Here is a 20,233-nt window from a genome sequence, read left to right on the forward strand (position 1 = left end):
GGGACTACATGGCAATCTGGAATATTATTCCTCCTCCTGTCTCTGTAGTTGATATTCCTTCTGTGCATGTTGATGCTGGCAGATGAGCAATGTTCACGTGTGAGCATTTTGAACCCAGGCCTCCTTCACTTGGTGTAAATAAGCACGTGTCCATGGTGTGACGGCACAGGATCTCCATTTCAGCTGTAAAAGGGTTTGGCATATGAAAGCTTTCATCCCAGCAGAGCTGTTTTTATCCCAAAAAACAGTTCTGCAGAGCTACAGTAATCGGTTCAGGTCTACGTGAGCCAGGTTAATTGTTCATTTTCCACAATGTTGCTTGAATTGGTGTTTTGGAGAGAAGGTGCAGGTCAGCAGAATTCACTAAACCAGACCTGCAGCTGGCGGTGGATGGAAATAGAAGATAGAGATGAGGCAGTGACCAAGAGCTGTGGCTCCTGGGCTTTGGCTGTTTGTGCAGGGGCAAGTGAAGAGGTAGCCACAGTCCTGGTTGCCAGACCAAGGGCCAGCATCCCAGCAGAAGGAGCTGGTTGCCGTGTCCATGCGTCAGGCGCTGCGGTTTGCAGCCGGGCGTGTTAAACCCCATCGGCTTCCATTTGTGTTAATGAGCTGGGCAGTGAGTTGTGACAGCTTAGTGACAGACGTGCTGCCTGCTCCGCTGCTCCTGCTGCTGGGCTGGGGCATGCCATGCTCTTCCACCACCCTGTTCCTGGCTGTCAAAGCTGAAGAGCAACGACCTTTGACAAAACAGGCTGCTGGAGCAGATCCTCTGCTCTGAGCTGCTCATGTCACACTCTGTTACCCAGTTCATGGCAGACCGTAGCTCTGCAGAAGGAAAGCTCTTACCTTCAACTCCCTGAGCACCTGGGGCCTTCCTAGCCTGCTGCATCATTACTCAGCCTGTCCAGGGAACTTAATGTCTGCGGGTGCTGCAGTAAGGATGAATGGTGGGATCATATACCGTGGCTGAGAGAACATGCCATCAGGAGAAAGAGGTATTGGAGAAACGTGTAGAACAACCACTTCTTGGTCTGGAGGTGTGCTGTGCTTCACACAGCCCTGCCCGGGATTCTTCCTGTGGGAAGACTTGAAGGGACTGGGAGGAGATTGGAAGTATGTATGTCTTCGCTTTAGTACCGCTCATACTGATGCAATGGGCTTCAGCAATTTAAAAACAAATTCACTCCTCAGGGAGTTTTGTCTTTATTGCCCAGTTTAATGGATCATATTCTTCTGGACCACCTTTGAATGTTTTGCTGGGGTTTTTTTTTGTTTATTTTGCTTTTGGGTTTTTTTAAGGAAGACATTAAAAGTGAACTTTCTTGATTTGGCTGGCACGGTGCACTTAGTCATCTGGTAAACCACTTCCGTGTACAGCGAACTTGGTTTTCCTGACTTGATAGTACTTGAGGCAGAGCCTCCTGTTGAGTAATCCAACTAAATAAATAGCGTTGTGCAGACAGTTCTTGAAATTCTGCTGCCTTCAGCATTAAGGACACAAGATGCATGTCCTGATTGAGTCCCATAGAGCACCCAGCAGCTGAACTGGATGCAGACTCGCTCCTTTATCGTGCATCTTCCTTGATTTTTTTTGCCTGAGTGTTCAGTTTTGTTCAGCTGACTGGGCAGGGGGAATCCCATCGAGTTAAGGATGCCTTGGATGTTAGCTTGGGCCAGTTTTAACCACCATAATAAAATATATTGAGTCACAGAATCATAGACTGATTTGGGTTGGAAGAGACCCCAAGAATCACAGAGCTCCAACTGCCTCTGCCACAGGCAGGGCCACCAACCTCCAGCCCAGGGCCCCATCCAACCTGGCCTTGAACACCCCCAGGGACAGGGCACCCACCCCCTCTCTGGGCAGCCTGTTCCAGCCCCTCACCATTCTCTCCGTAAAGAACTTCCCCCTAATATCTCATCTAACCCTTCCCTATGTAACCTCACGCAGTGCAGAAACACTGAGCCTGTTACCTGTGTCTGTACCAGGCAGTTTTCTTGGGGACAATTACCCAGCAAGCAGCTTGTTAATTGGGTCAGCAGAGAAGGGAGGCTGCAGTGAATAGTCAGTGTGTATGAGATCTGCTGGGCTGTGTCAGCAGCGTGCCATACACAGCTACTCCTTGCTTCATCTCTTCGTGATACGCGCTTCAAATTCCAGGAGAAGATAGAAACACAGAGTAACTCTGATTTCCAGTGGTGCTAAGGGGGAGTAACACCTTCAGGAATCAGTGTTGAGGTGTAGTCACTGAGAGGTTAGCAAACCTGCCTACAGAATGAGCAGGTTTAGTGGGTGGATGTGGGTTTTTTAGTGTAAATGGGAAGCGTTGTCTGTGTTAAGTTTATGGGTTTCTCATGAAACCTTTGGCCATTTATTTAACTTATTTCTCAGTAACAATATCATATAATTTCTCACACAAAACACTCATATCTCTAATTTCCAGGAGACTTGTGAGATCATGTGTACAGGCCATCATGAAGACATAGGCAGCTTCCTTCTCCGTACTTCTCTAATACTTCCAAGTGATCCTGGAGTCCAGCATAACTTTCCACATCCATCCTTTTCTATTTTAGTCCCTGGTGTAACACGTGAACTACTAGTACCACTACAAGTACTACAGGTTGTTCCTAAACAGCTATGTCTTGGTTTAAGTTGTGGCTGCTTAGTGGTCCAAGCCATGCAGCTGTAAAAGCTGCTTTTACGTTATCACTTTTATGTTCTCAGACCATCTGGTTTTTAAGCAGATTCGTAACTCTGACCATGAAAGGTTGTTTTGTTTTTTGCTTTCTGGTTCTGTGTTTTGGTGTGGTTTGGGGGTTTTTAAATCATAGAGTTGAAATAATGCTTGGTCTGTTTACTTTGCAAAAAGAATATCCCACTCATTTTGGTAGAGGGTTCAGAACATCCTCCTCAGGAGGAGGTCTTTAGTTTGTAAAGCTTCCATAGGAGTTTTGATAGCAGCATCTGTAGCAAAAGAAAAACAGTGTGAAAAGTGAATGGGAAGTGGCTTTCTCCAGCCCCATGTGTAACACCTTCCACTCTGAATGCCTGTGCACATCCCCAAAAGTATGTGTGTTGTCACCAGAGTGGTTAATGGTATGGGGTTTTTCAAGTGGTTAACAGGTTGGCCTCTGTGCGTCTTCTCCCACTCCAAGTGCTATTGCCACCAGAGGAAATGCCACTTTAACCAAGGGTTAGGATTTCCCATCATGGGAAATGTAGGTTTCTACAGTAGAGTTGCCTCTTTTGGATGACAAATGCAATATAATACTTACTTCCCAGAAACCTACAGGGACCATCAGTCTGTTTCAGACACCATTAGTAGTTTGAAAGCCAACAACCACCCTACACCTTGCCTGTCAGTGACTGATCTGTGGGGTCATTCACACCTCTCTCTGCTTTTCCCCTTTTTGGGTTACACTGTGTTTCTGAGCTGAACATTGAACATTCCTGCAACCCTTTCAGATTAGTCCATGACATGCATGGATTGGCAGGTTTTGCCATTTCTAACCATAGTAGTTACCATACATACATTTAAGCATGGGGGTTGTCTCAGAAAGCTAAGTGTAGGGATTTGGGAAAGCAGGATGCTGAGGGAGAGAGGGCTTTAATCTATTACTCTGACTTTCCTTGACCATACGGCTTCTCTTTTAAGTCACCATTTCTTACATTTAGTTTCTGTGCTCTTCAGAATATTTGGTCTTCTCCAATGCTTCTCATTCTCTTTTGAGTTTGATATAGTAAAGAGATGCCTCCAAAGGAGGAGCATTCATACAGAAACTGCCAATCCCCAGTCCAAAGGCTCTACTCAAGTTTGAGGGTGATTTATCCAACCTGCTAGCTTTTATTTTTATTCTTTTTGCAAAGGGCTGTCCCTTTTCTGTTGGACACACTCACTTACTGCTGGAGTTTCACAGATGCAATTTCCTTTTCCATCCAAAAATTCCGTCTAGGTGGAAGAATCACAGAATCATTAAGGTTGGAAAAGACCTCTAAGATCATCTAGTCAAATTGTTCCCCTACCACTCATTACTTATTAAAGAACCCTAAGTCTGGGATTTCAAGATGCCTGGTAACCCTGTCAACTTCCTGGCCTCCCAGAATCCCAGACAGATGGCCACTGCACATGCACAAACTGTTGAGTGCATATCCAACGAGTTGGAAGCATTCAGGAACTTTTATCACAGCTCTCTGCACACAATGTGCTCAGTAGGACCAGTGCATCACACCATGTTTCATAGCACGTGGACTGCACAGAAATTTGGGTGGCTAACATGGTGCTGCTCCTCCTGCGAGGTTGTCCCTTGCCAGACCTTGGTCCTTCGTAACAAATGGAGCTCAAAAAATGGTTTTACTTGTGTTATCAACATTATTCTCGTCCTAAATCCGAAACACAGAGCTATAGCAGCTGCTAGAAAGAAAGTCTATCTCTATCCCTGGTGAAACCAGGGCAAATCATGAAAACACAAAGCTCTGATGGTAGGGAAACACTTGCCTGTTATCTTTAGTAGGCTAAAAGGCTTAAAATGGATCTTCTGTATAAATGTTAAAAAGGTAACAAATATGGGTTATCGTGCCTCACAGCAGGCTCTCATTCAGTGGTAATGATTTTACTTCTCTGCTATTGATCCATGCCCATCACAGGAACGGAGCAAACCAGCCGTCCAACTTCATGCAAAACACCATGCAGGAGCTTAGGCCAGTAGCAGGGAAGCCCCCGGAGCGCTAGTAACGCTTCAAGGGGAGGAATCGAGACACTGGGGTTGACAACCCCCTGCTCTCCAGGAAATATCTGAGTCTCTACTGACCAGCCTCTTGAAAAAAGACATTTCAAGCAACAGCATGCCAAGCCAGTGCTGCTCGCAGTCATCCCGCCCGTGCTGTTCAGCGAAGTGCATGTATTTCCTCCTGAATCCATGCATTTCCCATGCAAGTGTTGATCGTTCTCAGCTCTGAGCTTCTGAGAACTGCTTACAGAGCTGGTGGAGCTCATACTACTGCAGGTGGAGAAGTGATACGACGCTTTGTTTCCACAGTTTTCTAATACCAGTTCTGTGTGTGAACACTCCTGCTCCCACGTGCCTTAGCTGAGTGAGCTTTCTCTTTGCTTCCTTAGCTGTACGTCTCTTCAGAGAGCCGCTTCAACACCTTAGCAGAGTTGGTCCATCATCACTCCACCGTGGCAGATGGGCTCATCACCACCCTGCACTACCCGGCCCCCAAACGCAATAAGCCCACCATCTACGGCGTGTCCCCAAACTACGACAAGTGGGAGATAGAGAGAACTGACATCACCATGAAGCACAAGCTCGGTGGAGGGCAGTATGGAGAGGTGTATGAAGGAGTCTGGAAGAAGTACAACCTTACAGTGGCTGTGAAGACTCTAAAGGTAGGAATCGAGTCTCCCATTCAACTCCTTTCAGCATGGAACTGAGTTCAGGCACCCTGCCTGCCCTCAGCTGTAGTTTGGGGCTGTGATGGCCCTTCCTCTCTGTGCTGTCAGCTTGGAATAGAGGATTTGTGAAAGAGCTTGATCCTGTTATGGTTTTATGTGGTATCTAAATCACTTGTAACTAAACAAAGGAGGATAACAGTATCATTTTTACTTTGAAATGGATGAAATATTGGAAAAATGAATAGTTCTGAAGTCTCACGTTGGGGGTGTGGGAAAGGTGAGCTCTTCACAGACAAACACGCCACCACAAGCCAGTGTGTTAACAAACCTTGTGGGTTGTGAGTTGGGCAACATACAATTCAGAGGCTTCAGGGAGGCTTTGCATGTTTTGATTTCCTGTCTCATGTGGCATCTTTCCCAACACACAAGCACGCTGTGTACCTGGAAGTCTTAGGCAGTCGCTCACAGCTGTTCCTTATCACACTTTTTCCTCCCCTTATCTGAGCTAAAATATATTAAAATTCATAAATGGCTTTAATGAAGAACTGGATAATCAGTTCTGTTTCTGGCTCTGCTCCCTGATTGCTGCGTCTTGGTTTCCTTGTCTCTTGAAATGCAAATAATGCTTTGTGAGTTCATAAGGTCATTGCTTAATTCATTTATGTTTATAAAAATGTCTTGAGACCTTCTGGCAGCATCCACACACATAGCATTTGATTGCTTAATAAGAGTTTATGCTAACTTGACACCATCTTCTCTCTTCTTCAATGAGGATGTGGTTTGGTCCTGCAGAAACAAACAGAACCAGGTTTTTTGTTTGTTTCTTTTTGGTTTTTGCAATGGAAATTTCGAAGTGGAGAGGGGAAGAACTGTCAGGGGAAGAACGTTTCCCTGATTTGGGGAAAATATTTCTTCCTTGCGCTTTGAGCGGCGGCTACCTCAGTATTTCTGGGTTGCTATGGTTGCAGAAAGTATTTTCATTTTGGTCTTTATGTATTTTGTACCCTGGAGATTCCTGTCGCTGCTCCCCAGCGAGCAAAAGCCCCAGTGCCTGTTTGCACAGGGAGCGAGTGACACCTAGTGTTATCCCAGCTCGGAGCCAGCAGGCTGGGGACCGCAGGGCTTGCTCGGGAGCACTGCAGTGATGCCACCAGGCTGAACGAAATGCCTGTTTACAGTGAAAAAAGGAGAGAACGGATCTTTCCTGGAACACTGTTTGCTGTAACATCTCTTGCTTCTGGTTGTAGCGTGAGGACACCGACGCCTTCAGACATCTCCAAGCTGGAGTTGTTGCTTTCATTCTCTTCTCTCTAAAACCCATCAGCCAAGTCAAATTGTGTGTTATCCCATAAAATCTGTTTGTGCATAAGGAGAAACCTTAATACAGACCATGGATGTTTCAAATATATCAAATAAATATTTAATGAAACATGACTAAAAGTGGTTCATAATGTAGTATGGAGCAGCACGTTCCACTGGGGAATGTAAGAATAACCAAGAAGAGAGTTGAGAAACACTTCAACCTGCAATTATGCACACTAAAACCATCCTTAAAAGCAAATTTATAATCCACCTTCCTTAAATCCATCAGTCTGCTGCCTGACAGGTGGGATTATAGCTTTCTTCAAAGTTTTGGGAAACATTTTAAAATCACATTTATATCCCAGTTCTACTGGGGAAAATAAGCCCTCTGTAGCTTCAGCACAAACATTCAAATGACTCACTTGATTTTCCTCTGAGAGAATATTTGTCAGAACTTCATGTGACTCTTCTTGTTCCTTCCCCATCCACTCCAGGTATCTCTACAAGAAAGATAAAGGGGTGAGGAAAGTAAGAGTGGAGGAAAAAAAGAATTAAGTCGTTCCAGCATCTTTTTGACTGGCGATGCTGACGAACACCCATTTGTTGTTTGGTTTTCTATCAAGTGTCTAAACGTAGCTCGGCGCTGGCACGAAACACTAGATCATGCAGGAAGGCAATCAAAAGCAGCACACGCTGTTCCTCAGCTGCATTGAACTGGGAAGTGCTAGACGATGTTTTGGTGCTTAGATGTTTCCCATTAAAGGATAGCGTTGGAAGCTCAGCGAGTTGCCCAGGACACCTCGAGTCTGTTACCATAACACGGCGCTCGCTGTGTTTTTACACCTGATGCTGGTGGGAAAGGGCACCAGGAAGGCAGTGCCTGCAGTCACTGGGAGTGCAGCTTGGTGCCTTGCCTGGCGTGGGAGCATGTGGAGCTCATGGCTGAAGCTTGTTTCCCGTGAGGGCTGTTTCATGGCTGAACTGCTGTCAGTTGGTCATCTCAGCACGTTTCAAGTCTGCATCCATGAGCACAGCCTCTTTTGAATTTTTATTTTACTTTTTCACCAGCAGAGAGACCAGTGTGTTGTTAAGCAATATCCAACCCTGATGGTCCTTAATTCCATGGCATGGTCCTGTGCTCAGCTAGGAAAATACTGTATCACCAGAACTATTTTCTTTCTGCTGCGGTTTTGTGCAGTGGAAGCTGGTTAAGCCTGGTCCTTTGCATGAGATCAGGTTTTCAGAGAGATCATAGTTACTGTGGCTCTCTGTATGTGTCCTTCCTGTTAATTTGGTTGCTGGGAGGTGAGAGATTTAAAGCAGTGGAACAGCTATGCAGAGGAGCGACCTTTCAGAGTTTGTGCAGTGTGTGTAAGAGAAATGCATATTTAGGGTAATTTTCCAACCTGGATTATTAACCCAGTTTCCTTTGCCAAAGAAAACAGTTTAAGGTTCTGCTCATGAGGACCTTTGGGCTATTAGTTTTGACAGGGTGTTCAGCAAATCACAGCTGCCGATCAAGCTAATTGGCAACGAATAGTAAATGATTGAATGAAACTCTTTGAAAAAGGTTCCTCATTGCTCACTGCAAAGCAGAGAGCTGCCTGGATCTTACAGCAGCAGCCCACTGTTATCATTCTCACCAGCAGCAGTAAATCCTTTCCAATCCTTCCTTAAAACACTTCGTCCATGTAGCCTGTCAACATTAATCCAGCAATGGAAGAAAAAAAAATGGATATAGAAAGAAACATCGCTTTAGGACTAGATCTGTATTTTTGCACCACTTTGAAATGACCTTCCGGCCATTTGGGGCATATTTGCTTCAGAAAATATGTCTTTTGAGTGAGATTGTATCTTCCTGGGGTTTGTGTTGTGCCAAGCAACTTTATGGTGTTCAGCAAATAGGTAGTGACACTCATCTGCCCGCAACAGTTACGTCATGGGTCAGGCTCTAAATGCCAGCAGTGAAATCTGTGAAACCTCGGGCTTTCAATTATGGAGTGGCTGCTGTCGGTCATTCCTCCCTGTCTGAAAGGGGGGGAATTTCTTCCTCCTACCCAGTGAAACTGGGGGCCTGCATTGCAGCAGCTTCCCAAGCGTTCGATTGTGGCACATCCTTCCTTTTATGAGCATTCTTGCTTCTTTTCTTTTCTGTACTTTCTATTTCACGTTATCTTTTTTTTCTCTTAGGAACAAGCATGCTTTTTCCTTTTCAACTCCTGAGTGGTCCTGCAAGAGGCCCTTCACAAAAGGGATATGGATTTTCTTGGCCCAAAAAGCTCTGTTAGAATAAGAATGATAAAAATATATATACTTTTTTAAATCCTACAAAAAAAAAAAAACCACCCAAAGTTCCTAACTCCCTGGCATTGTGATGTGGCTACAGGGAAAAATTACCTTGAAAGAAGTGTGGCTTATGTTGTCAGTTTGCAGTTCCTTTTGTGTCCTTGTACAAAGATCTGTTCCTCGTTTGTGTGTGCTGTCCTTGCCAAAGCTTTACCATTGTTCTGCAGGAGGATACCATGGAGGTGGAAGAGTTCTTGAAAGAAGCTGCAGTAATGAAGGAGATCAAGCATCCAAACTTGGTGCAATTATTAGGTAAGTGATAAATACCAAGCAGAGGGATTTGAACTAAACCCTTGTGCAGTGATATGGATGTTAAGGAGCAGATAAGCTGCTTACCATACCAAGGCTTTAAGTACAGACGCTTATTGTCTGGCAAAATTCACAATTCATACCACTAATACATGGTTTTCAATGATCTCGTTTCTCTAATGTTGAAGTTGCCAGAGCCTGAAGCAGAAAATTAAAACCCTCTATTAACCAATTCCAAGCAGAACTCATTCTTCCTGCGAGCCCCATATTTCTACCTTCCAGAGGGAGGATTTGCCTTAGAGGACAAAACCTGAAGGTTCACTGATGTTCTCAAACATTCATTGGAAACTTTATGGTGGTCCCTAGGGGTGTGCACACGGGAACCTCCTTTCTACATCATCACGGAGTTCATGACGTACGGGAACCTGTTGGATTATCTGCGGGAGTGTAACCGGCAGGAGGTGAACGCTGTGGTGCTGCTGTACATGGCAACTCAGATCTCCTCAGCCATGGAGTACCTGGAGAAGAAAAACTTTATTCACAGGTAGGAAGGACAGCGAGTACCCTTGAATGTCAAGCACAAAACACCCCCTGATTTCTTTTCTTGCCTTTCAGCTATCACAGCATGGACTCGGATGCAGTTGGTGTCCTATATTTAATGCGCTCGTGCATCTGTTCTTACATCGTGCATTACCCTGTCTATAGGGTGGGCTTCTAATTGTCTTGCAGTGTTTTTTCCCTTACCTTTGAAGTAGATGTGGGTGAAAGACACATGAGTACTTTTATATTTTGGACAAGGGTCCTAAACGTAAACGCCTCCCAAAGTAACTGGCTCTTAGTGGGCCAGATAAGCTACTGGTCTTCCTTGATTCTAACAGCCATTAAAAGCTGCTGCAGTTGGTGTTGCAGGATGTGTGCAGGTGCTCACAAGCAAAGCCACCTTCTTAGTTCCTTCATATCCCATGTTCATTCTTGTTTGTTTCACTTCTTTTCTTTTTCCCCTCATTCTCTGTAGGAACTGTTTCCCACTGTTGTCCAGATTGCGTATTCACTTTAATAAGCATCTCTGCCGCCTTAAAAGTCTCAGAGTCTCTGACCTTTAAGTGTACTGCAATTATGGCTAGAGCTTTGCATTCTTCATCTGCAGAAATGGCCTCCTAGCAATATAATGACACATCCTGCATGATGGTTTGAGGCTTGCTGAGCTTTATACAAGATGCTCTCTGTGCCATAGCCTGACCTTTCCTGCCCAATTAACTGGAAGCTGAAATTAGTGCATGTTTTTTTTCATAGAGACAAATATGAAGATCGTGTGTAAAGTTCTAGGTGCTCCTCTAAGTCGTGCGTTGCCTTTGCTGCCTGAAAGCCCTGTTTAAACGCTGCTGTCAGTCAATAAAGTGAACGGTGATGCTGCAAATTAAAATTTCCAGCCTTTGATTTGCTCTGTTGAAAGTATTTCATCCCTTCAGCCTGTAGGAAGTGAACTTTCAAAACTGCTTTGTGTGAATCCCCATCGCCTGCTCTCCCGTTCATTTCATTTCCTCTTATTTCTGATGACCCATTTATCTAAAATAAATAGTAACGTTTTTCCTTATCAGCCACCCCCATACCCACCTACCCAATTATTTTAAGACTGTTGTCACAATTCACATCCATGGATTCAAACGCTGGGCTGTGACCTCATTTAATGAAATCAGGAAGGAGGAGGAATTTGATTATGAAGAGGAGCTTTTATTTAGACACACATTGTAGTAATCAGCATTGATAAGAAGGCATATTCAAAAACACTGTGAAAATTTAATAGGCATCTAGTAAGACTTTTTAAAAAACAATATTCTGATTGAGCAGAAGAAGCGAAAGAGACAGCAGTGTCTGCTTCATATCTAAAGATCTCACTCAAGCTTTCCTGTAGAATCAATTTTTAGTTCAACTTGACATAATCTGGAAAAGCTTTCTTAACAAAGCCTAATATTAGGAAGGATGTACTTTTGTGAGCTATGTTTTATACTCAGTGAAGCGTTTCCAAAGGTGCTGTCAGCTTCCCCAAGGCAGGGAAGTGGTAAATGCTGTGTGAGCATCTCTCACCTGCCAGGGTGGAGTCAGGTGTGAAAAAGGTGGAGGAAAAGCTTAATTTGCTTATTGCTCCATCCTTTAAAACCTCAAGTACTCATAGCAGAGGCTACAACAGGTTTAGAAAGGCCAAAACTAGAAAAAGTTGTAAGATGTGCAGCACTTGGGTGGAGGATGAGCATAGCTGGGAGCTAAACCCAGTGCTTGAGCTAGGACTGGAAAAGGAGTTCTGGAGAGCGACTGCTGTTGGCTGGGGTGACCGTGGTGCTAGAGAGGTGGGCAAGAATTGAAGGATTGAGACTTCATTTATTCAGTGCTCATCCTCAGCTATTGATAACTTGAGCACTGACATTTCTTACCAGTATTTTTATCCTGAGGGTGGCAGCTTTTATTGAAAGTGAGGGGGCTTCTTGAAGCTTTCACTTCAAATTTTAAAAAAAAGGGGAAAAAAGGAAAAAAAAAGTTTGGATGACAGTCTTACAAAACCAGAATGGAAAATAACTTTCCCTCCTGCATGTATGTGTATAACTATAATTTCTGTGTAATACTCTCATCAAAATAATCACACGCAGGCCCAGGTTTCTTGGAAACAGTAGGTTTAATTGCTAGAAGTGAGATGATAAAGACTACTCACTGCCTATTTTTATTCTTGTTTTTAGGGACCTGGCTGCCAGAAACTGCCTTGTAGGGGAGAACCACTTGGTGAAGGTGGCAGACTTTGGCCTGAGCAGGCTGATGACAGGAGACACGTACACAGCCCATGCCGGAGCGAAATTCCCCATCAAGTGGACTGCACCAGAAAGCCTGGCCTACAACAAGTTCTCCATTAAATCTGACGTCTGGGGTAAGAATTTGCATGTACAAATTAATGCAGATTATAGTCATCTTGTCCAGGACTGCGAAATGAGGACATTGTGAAACACTTCAGGCGTGTTACCTGATTTTAGCTGTATTTTAGAGTTCAGGAACTAATCTCTGCTAAGTCAGTCTTTGAGTGAACTCTGAGGATACTGACCTGACTCTCTGTGTTTGAATCTTTGGCAAGTATGAAAATAAAGGGTATCGTGGTGTTTACAGACACATATGGAATGAGGCTGGAGGGCACCCATACTACTGACTTGGTAGACTCAGGAACCTTATGACTACTTCAAGGAGAGGAAAGTGGGAATCTGGTTCATTTTCTGTTAAAGAAATATTATGTGTGTATCTGTCTAGTGATAGCTCCAAGCTTGTCTTTCTGCATTTTAAAAGAATAATATTTGGAATGAGATGAGGAGAAACAGAGGGAAAATTTGATGACAAATGGTTATTGAAGAGCCCTGAGGTGCTCGTGATAAGAGTAGGCTTAGCTAAATGAAGCTACATTCTATCAAATCTGACTGCAGAAAATCTCATTGTACTTTCTATCAGCCTTTCTTTGGGTTTTATAACTCTGCCATAGCTGTTGGTCAGATTCTCAAGAGTGCCTGGTGACCATGAGATGGAAGTTGTTGGGACGTGGTCCCGAAAACGTTATCCTGAGCTGTGGCTGTGTATAAAATAACAGGCTGTAGTGAAGCAGCAATGAGGCTTTCTGGGGTTTTTGGGGAAACTCAAAAAAAGCCTGCAGAGAAAGGCTTTATTTTAAACAAACTTTTTATGTAGGTGGTTGATGTAAAATAGTTTATAGATGGGGGAGGAAAAGCCAAAACACCTCCCAAGGAGCTGACCGAGGCTTTTCTTCCAGTTTGCTGCTGCCGGGTGTCTGCCACAGTCTCAAGGATGCTACTGTATCACTCTGGTGGCTGTGGGATCCCTGGTGCATTTCAACAGCAAAATACTCGGGGAGGAAAGATCCAAAAGGAATATTGGGTATCTTTAATTAAGGATAGCATAAACTTGCTTAAGGAGAGCTGGGGCAGTGGACTCTGGGATCTGATCAGAGCGAGCCGGCCGTCCCCGGAGGTCACGGCTGCTGCTGGGCACGCCAGAGTTTAGACGCTTTCACCTCACTGCCTTGAGACAGCAATCAAAGAAAATTGTGCACAGAAATGTCTAATGTAAATTGCCCTTGGTGGTGTTACCATGTAATGTGATGTGATTTCCTTACTTATGCAGAATTGTAATCGCTTTCTCTTCAGGTTAAGAACAGAATAGGGTGACTGAACTAATTACATGCAGGTTGTTGAACTGGTGTTGAGTCTATTCTGTGTGCCCGACTCCTGGGTTAGCTGCCTGACCCTGGTGCTGACCTGCATCACTACCGATTTTGGGGACTTGAATGCCTTGGCTGTTTCAAGACCCTTTTTGTGCTCTCCCTTTTCCTGTTCAGCTTTCCCCCTGACCAAAATGTCTCACCCTTGCCCTATCTCATTGGTAGTAACTGCTGAAATTTCCCTCTCTCCCCTGCCTCCCAGGTTTCCCCTCTAGACCATAATGCAGCTAAACAAGGGCACCCCAAACACAGAGCTATTAAAATGTGCAAGTCCTCTAGGGAGAGGTTGCAGATGAGAGGAGCTGTCAAATTGAGGGAGAGACTGCAGTGCAGCACTGAAACGGTTTCAGCTAATCCACTGTGAAGTCTCTTAATTGTGCCTTTAATAGGACTTGAAGGATCTCAAGGCGTTCAGGTTTGAGACAACTGATACATTGAAAATTAGTCTAATTCTACCCTGTCATATCGCAGGAGACTTGTCTGTGCTGACGAAGAGGCTTGTTACGCTTCTTTAACATTTAAGCTGCTGCTGAGCATGGGATCTGAGCCACCCAGAGCTGGTTTAAGTGTGCAGCACTGTTTAGTGACTACTCCCACTAACCATCCCCTTGAATTTAAGGTGAAAACAAAGCTTATTGATTTTTTTCCTCTCTTTTCTTCTTTTTTTTTCCTTTTCATTCTTTCTCCACTGCAGCCTTTGGTGTTCTGCTGTGGGAAATTGCAACCTACGGCATGTCCCCTTACCCTGGGATCGACTTGTCTCAAGTCTATGAGCTGTTGGAGAAAGACTACCGGATGGAGCGTCCCGAAGGCTGCCCTGAGAAAGTTTATGAGCTCATGAGAGCGTGTAAGTACTCCTCAGCCCCACAAATGCTGCTTTTTAGCTCTGCAGAGGTGCAGTAAAAGTGCCAGGATCTGGCCACGTACAGCAAGGCAGAACAACCCCCCTGGCAGTTCTGGCGAAGGTGCGATCCTGTGTAGGAGTGTGTGGGTAAAGCTGCTTTCCCCAGAGGATGAACGCACTATGAAACCAGCCTCTTGTCTGCTGGGAGCACACAGACCCCAGGGAGAGATTTGTTGTTCTTCTCAATGTTTTCTTTGTCTCCTTTTTCCTGACAACGTAAAGAGAAGCTTGTGCTCTAAGGATGAAGCAGGAGCTTCATTAGGCTTCTCAGGGGACTGCTGCTCTTCCACTGTGGCCTTTTGCTACGTGACTTAGTGTGAGACATTTGTTCCAGCAGCACTCAGCACTGACTGTTACACACTGACACAGGAACCTGATTTAGAGGGTGCTGGGTGTCCACAACCATCACTGAGCCAAAGTGGTACAGAACACCCAGCACCCTGTAAATCAGATTTCTGTGTCAGTATTTTATCTCACTCGTTTTATAAAAGGGAAACTGCCATAGCCAGCTCCTCCTGGTGCAGTGTGCTGAATGTCTACTGCTGGTGGGAAGTTTTGAGTGGTGATGTGTGTTTTTCAGGCTGGCAGTGGAGCCCCTCCGATAGACCCTCCTTTGCTGAGATCCATCAGGCCTTTGAAACGATGTTTCAGGAATCCAGCATATCGGATGGTAGGTCTGGGTCCCTCTTGGAGCAGCAATTCCAGGGATGGGAAAAGGGCCAGCTGCATCCTTCATTCTGCATGTTTTTCATTGAACTTCACTGCAGGACAGCCTGTCCTAGGCTGTGCTGCCTGGTGTACATGGTGGAGAAAGCAGAGATGTGTTTACACGTGGGCTTTTTCTCTGTATGGGCACACATCTGATTTTGAAGAGCCAAATGGCTGAACAACCTCCAGCAACCTCTGCTTTGTGTGGTTCGCTTTTCTTTTGTGCTATTAACTCTGAGCAGCACAATAGTTTTTACCTCCTCTTGATTGTAGTAATGTTTTTTTTCCTTTGCTTTGCAGAGGTGGAGAAAGAGCTGGGAAAGAAGGGCATGAGGAGTGTAGTGAGCAACTTCCTCCAGGCCCCAGAGTTACCAACCAAAACACGAACGTCAAGGAGAACTGCTGAAAGCAAAGATGCCAACGAGGGCTTGGAGACTACACATGCCCGAGGCCAGGGAGAATGTGGTAAGTTTTAATTAAAGTCATTATTCCTTCAGGAAATAGAGGAAAAGAAAATACATGTCCAGCTCCAGTTCTTCAGCTGCGCAAAGCTGTGTCTGGTAACAGGTGCTGTCCTTCTGTACCAGTATTGTGTCTGGGTGAGATGGCTTTCCGGGGTTCAGATCTCCTTTTGTTGTTTTTGCAATGGTGGGTGGTTAATCCTGGGACTGGATACACACAGCCACTGGGAGTGTGCATCTTTTAATGGCTGAGGGATCAGCACTACACCTGCCGTTGCTTCCAGAAGCCCTAGGAGTTCTTTTAACTTAATGGCTGTTGTCTGCAGCTCCCTATAGACCAGAGCCTGAGCGCAGAGCTCTCTGATCATATCCTCTTCCCGTTCCCTGGTAGGAGCTATCAGTGGGGATCTCCCACTGCATCTGAGTGCTGGGTAATCTGCTGTGTTCAAGCCACTTTACACTACCACGCTGCATAATTTAAAGCAGGACGATTGCTTGGGTTTACAAGCCCATAAGGGAGGTTTCTTCACTGTTCCATCCTCCCGGATTTGTGCTAGGCTCACTGAAGAGTATTACTCTTGGCAGGTACCAAATATGATTTCAGCAAGGGACAAAGAGGTATTTACAGAGACTTCCATGAAATTAAACTCTTTTTCAATCAGTTTCTTCAACAATTTATCTTGTGTTCTGAGGTAATAAAAGCAGTGGTAGAAGGCTGAATGTGTGCAGGAGATTGGTATCTAGCTCATTTTGGTATCTAGCTCGTTTGAAAAATCACAAGGTAAAATAAAATACAGTGAAGGGTTTTTATTCCCTCTGGCTCCTGTTGAGGCTGCCTTCCCTGACCATTTGTGTGACTGACCTGTTTGTGTAACATCACAGTCACCTCGTAGTGCCTGTTTCAGTTGCAGATGTACGTCTAGACGAAGAGGGGATGTTGGAGAAAGAGACTATCAGTGACTTACGTGGTAAATAACCATCCTTTCTAGGATGTATAATTGCCTGGTATTACAAGCTTTGAAGTGAAAGAACTTCATTTAAATACTGAAGGGCTTTGAGAGATTCAAGTGTGCAGCAGGAAAAACATGATTTTAACGTTTCGCTGGGAATCATTTCACTCTTTATTGTTGTTGTGGTTTAACCTGGGCAGGCAGCTAGAACAACCACACAGCTGTTTGCTCACACACACCCCCTCAAATTCTCTCTCAACCAAAATCCCTTCCTCAACCAAAATCCTACTGATAGCAGGATGATCACCAGTACATGGCGAAGAAGCATCCTGCTTTTCCCCTGTCACTCTGCTTCATCTCCCTGCTTACTGCCTAGCAGAGCTGTAAGTGTCTGTGCTGCCCTGAAGGCATCTCTCCTTAGAATGGCACCTGAGTGCCTGGCCTGGGAATGAGACCCCCCCATCAGACAAATACAGAGACCTTCAGGACTCCTTATAAATTTATTATAAACCACTATTCATTTTCAAATGCAAGTGGAGAGAGAGTCACCCCATCATTTCCTTCTGGAGCTGCACTGCTGGAGGAGCCTGTTCCTTCAGTATTGCCTGGAGCTCGCCATCTCCGTGGTGGTGTGAGCTGGCGTGTTCAGCTGTCGAAGAGCATCTCGATTTCTGCTTGTGAGAAAGTTACTTCCATTCCCCACAAAGGGAGGTTAGGAGTACCGGGATCTCAATGAGCAAGGGGATGGAGGTGGGTTATGGAGATGTCTTATCAATTCAGTGGGTCAGATAGTCAAAAGACAGCAACAACACAGGGACTGAAGCAATGGCCTCTTAATACTTACAGTATTACTTCTTCACAGTGTGAAGTTTGGACAAGTCTCCAGATGCGAGGGTGGGAATCTGGACATAAACATTTTGTGTCTGTATGTCACAGTGTAAATTGGAAGCCTACAGGGAAAGCAGTTTGGCAGCCGAGCCCTGTACAGGCCACCTCAGAAACGAATGGTTGCAGGATTAGGGATCATGCTCGGTCTGAGCTTGAGTGTGGCTGTACTTGCTGTACTCCTGGTCTGACATTGGCTCCCTTTACAGCACCTGCACCTTGTGGAGGTGCTGCAGTGGTCTGGTCCTGGGAGAAACACAATTATTCTGGCTGTCAGAGCAATGTTCAATAGACTTTTCTTTCCTTTGCAGACCCTCTGGATCATGAACCTGCTATTTCTCCCTTGCTCCCGCGGAAGGAGAGGGTGGCCCTGGAGAGCAGTTTGAATGAAGATGAGAGGCTGCTTCCAAAGGACAAGAAGCATAACCTTTTCAGTGCCCTTATCAAGAAGAAGAAGAAAACTGCCCCTACCCCCCCAAAACGGAGCAGTTCCTTCAGAGAGATGGACGGCCACTCGGACCGCAGGGCAGCTGGGGAGGAGGAGTGCAGGGATGCTGGCAACGGAGCTTTCATTGCACCCCCAGCAGACACTGCTGACCCCTCCAAGTTTCAGAGCCCGAGCAATGGGGCTGGTGTCACCAATGGGGTTGTCACTGGGAACTCTGGATTCTTATCTCCCCACTTACGGAAGAAGTCCAGCACGATGAGCAGCAGTCGAGGGGTGGCTGCTGAGGAGGAGAGTAGTTCCAACTCCAGCAAGCGTTTCTTAAGGTCCTGCTCAGCCTCCTGTGTGCCCCATGGAGCAAAGGACACGGAGTGGAAATCTGTGACTCTGCCTCGGGATTTGCAGTCCACGGGGCGCCAGTTTGATTCCTCCACTTTTGGGGGACACAAAAGTGAAAAGCCAGCACTGCCTCGGAAGCGGGCAAATGAGGCCAAGGCTGACATTCCTGTCAGGGGAACGGTGACCCCTCCTCCACGGCTGCTTAAGAAAAATGAAGAGACCACTGATGAGGTGTTCAAAGATGCAGAGTCGAGCCCTGGCTCCAGCCCTCCTACTCTGACTCCAAAACTTGGCCGTAGGCAACCTGCTGCCCCTCCTTCTTCCAGCATCCTCCACAAGGACGATGGAGTCAAATCCAGTGCCTTAGGTACCACTGTGACAACGGACCAAGGTTCTGCTGCCAAACCCAACCCTGCTGGGTTCGTGGGTGCCAGCAAGGCTTCCTCTGAGGAGCCGCGACTGAGGAGGCTCAAGCAGACCTCGGAGTCGGCAGGGAAGGACAAAGGGAAGTTATCAAAGCTGAAGCCAGCCCCTCCACTTCCACTGTCTTCATCTTCCGTTGGCAAGCCTGGGAAAGTCTCTCACAGTCCCAGCCATGAAGCAGCAGCAGATGTGGTGTCTGGGCCGAAATCCAAGCAGTTGACTCAGGTTGGAGATGCTGCGAGCGGCGATGCCATCAAGCCAAACCAGTCGGGGGAAGGTGTGAAAAAGCTGGGGATCCCCTCTGTACCAAAGCCACAGTCCTCTACAAAGCTGCTGCTGAGCACAGCAACCCCAGCTGCCTCTTCCACATCTGTTCCCTCTGCCCCAGGCGGGGACCAGCCCTCATCTACAGCCTTCATCCCTCTCATATCCACCCGGGTCTCGCTGCGGAAGACCCGTCAGCCCCCGGAGAGGATTGCCAGCGGCACCATCACTAAAGGGGTGGTCTTGGAAAGCACCGAGGCTCTACGACTCGCCATCAGCAAGAACTCTGAACAAATGGCAAGCCACAGTGCTGTCTTGGAGGCTGGCAAGAACCTCTACACCTTCTGTGTGAGCTACGTGGACTCCATTCAGCAGATGAGGAACAAATTTGCCTTTCGGGAGGCCATCAATAAGCTGGAGAATAACCTACGGGAGCTTCAGATCTGCCCAGCCACAGCTGGCAGCGGTCCTGCAGCCACCCAGGACTTTAGCAAACTTCTCAGTTCGGTGAAAGAAATCAGCGACATTGTCCAGAGGTAGCAGAAGCCAGGTGAAAAATACATAAGTAAAACAAATCACAACGGGCCAAAGCCAACTGTGGAGAGAGTAACACGTGTGGACTGACAAAAGGACCAGGGGTGTTCAGGTTAGGGCTGTGCAGAAGCCACAGACTGAATGGATGCCCCAGCTCCAAAGGGCAGGGCTGTGTTCGAGAGGCACTTTCCTCCCTCTGAACTCAGATTCCCTGTGTTTCATATACTCGTAACCGTCTTATCTGTGGAGTTCTTGCCTTGTGGACTACAAGTCTGAATGCTGATGTCACACCATGCCTTTTTATTAATATTTTATTGTTCTGGACAGGCCATTAAGACTGAAGCCAGACTGATGGACGCCAAGATGCCATCCTCCTCAGGAGGACTCTGTACTGCATTTTCGTCCCCTCCCTCTGCCCCACTGTACACAAGGATGAGTGTTTGAATAGCAATATACCCACTGTGGTTTTGGGGGAGCTGCAGCATGTGCCCCTGGCCTCAGCCCGACTTGTACTGGACACTTAACGCAACAGATTTGGCGCTTGGGAGGAAAGGGGGGGGGAAACAGTTAATGTAATAAGGGGGTTTTAACAACAGAATGCTGCAAGTGATGTCTCCCAAATTCTTCCTGTGATTCCACCTGCTGCCTCTTGGGTTTGTGTTTTTGGTCATTTTTTAATGTTGTTGAGCCCAAATGAATTCCTTGGGTTCAAAACGCTGCAGACAGCACCCACTCATGTGGTGGGACAGCAGCCTGTTTGCCA

The 20,233-nt window shown here is 46.0% G+C and overlaps 1 protein-coding gene across 2 annotated transcripts in view; it reads left to right on the plus strand.

Moving 5' to 3' along the window:
- ABL1 (ABL proto-oncogene 1, non-receptor tyrosine kinase) overlaps positions 1-19,567 on the plus strand; it is a gene marked incomplete at its 5' end in the record, with an annotated part of 78,476 nt that extends 58,909 nt beyond the window's left edge. For both annotated transcript variants that reach the window (XM_084272595.1, XM_084272596.1), the window contains 8 exons: positions 5,118-5,390; positions 9,212-9,296; positions 9,660-9,837; positions 12,023-12,207; positions 14,252-14,404; positions 15,042-15,131; positions 15,470-15,634; positions 17,777-19,567. In XM_084272595.1, the coding sequence (XP_084128721.1) occupies positions 5,118-5,390; positions 9,212-9,296; positions 9,660-9,837; positions 12,023-12,207; positions 14,252-14,404; positions 15,042-15,131; positions 15,470-15,634; positions 17,777-19,476 (2,829 nt within the window). In that variant the 3' untranslated portion in view covers positions 19,477-19,567. The remainder of the gene's footprint in view (positions 1-5,117; positions 5,391-9,211; positions 9,297-9,659; positions 9,838-12,022; positions 12,208-14,251; positions 14,405-15,041; positions 15,132-15,469; positions 15,635-17,776) is intronic.
- Positions 19,568-20,233: the final 666 nt, after the last annotated feature.

The sequence above is a fragment of the Gallinula chloropus genome, assembly GCF_964237585.1.
Source record: "Gallinula chloropus genome assembly, chromosome: 18".
NCBI lineage: Eukaryota > Metazoa > Chordata > Aves > Gruiformes > Rallidae > Gallinula > Gallinula chloropus.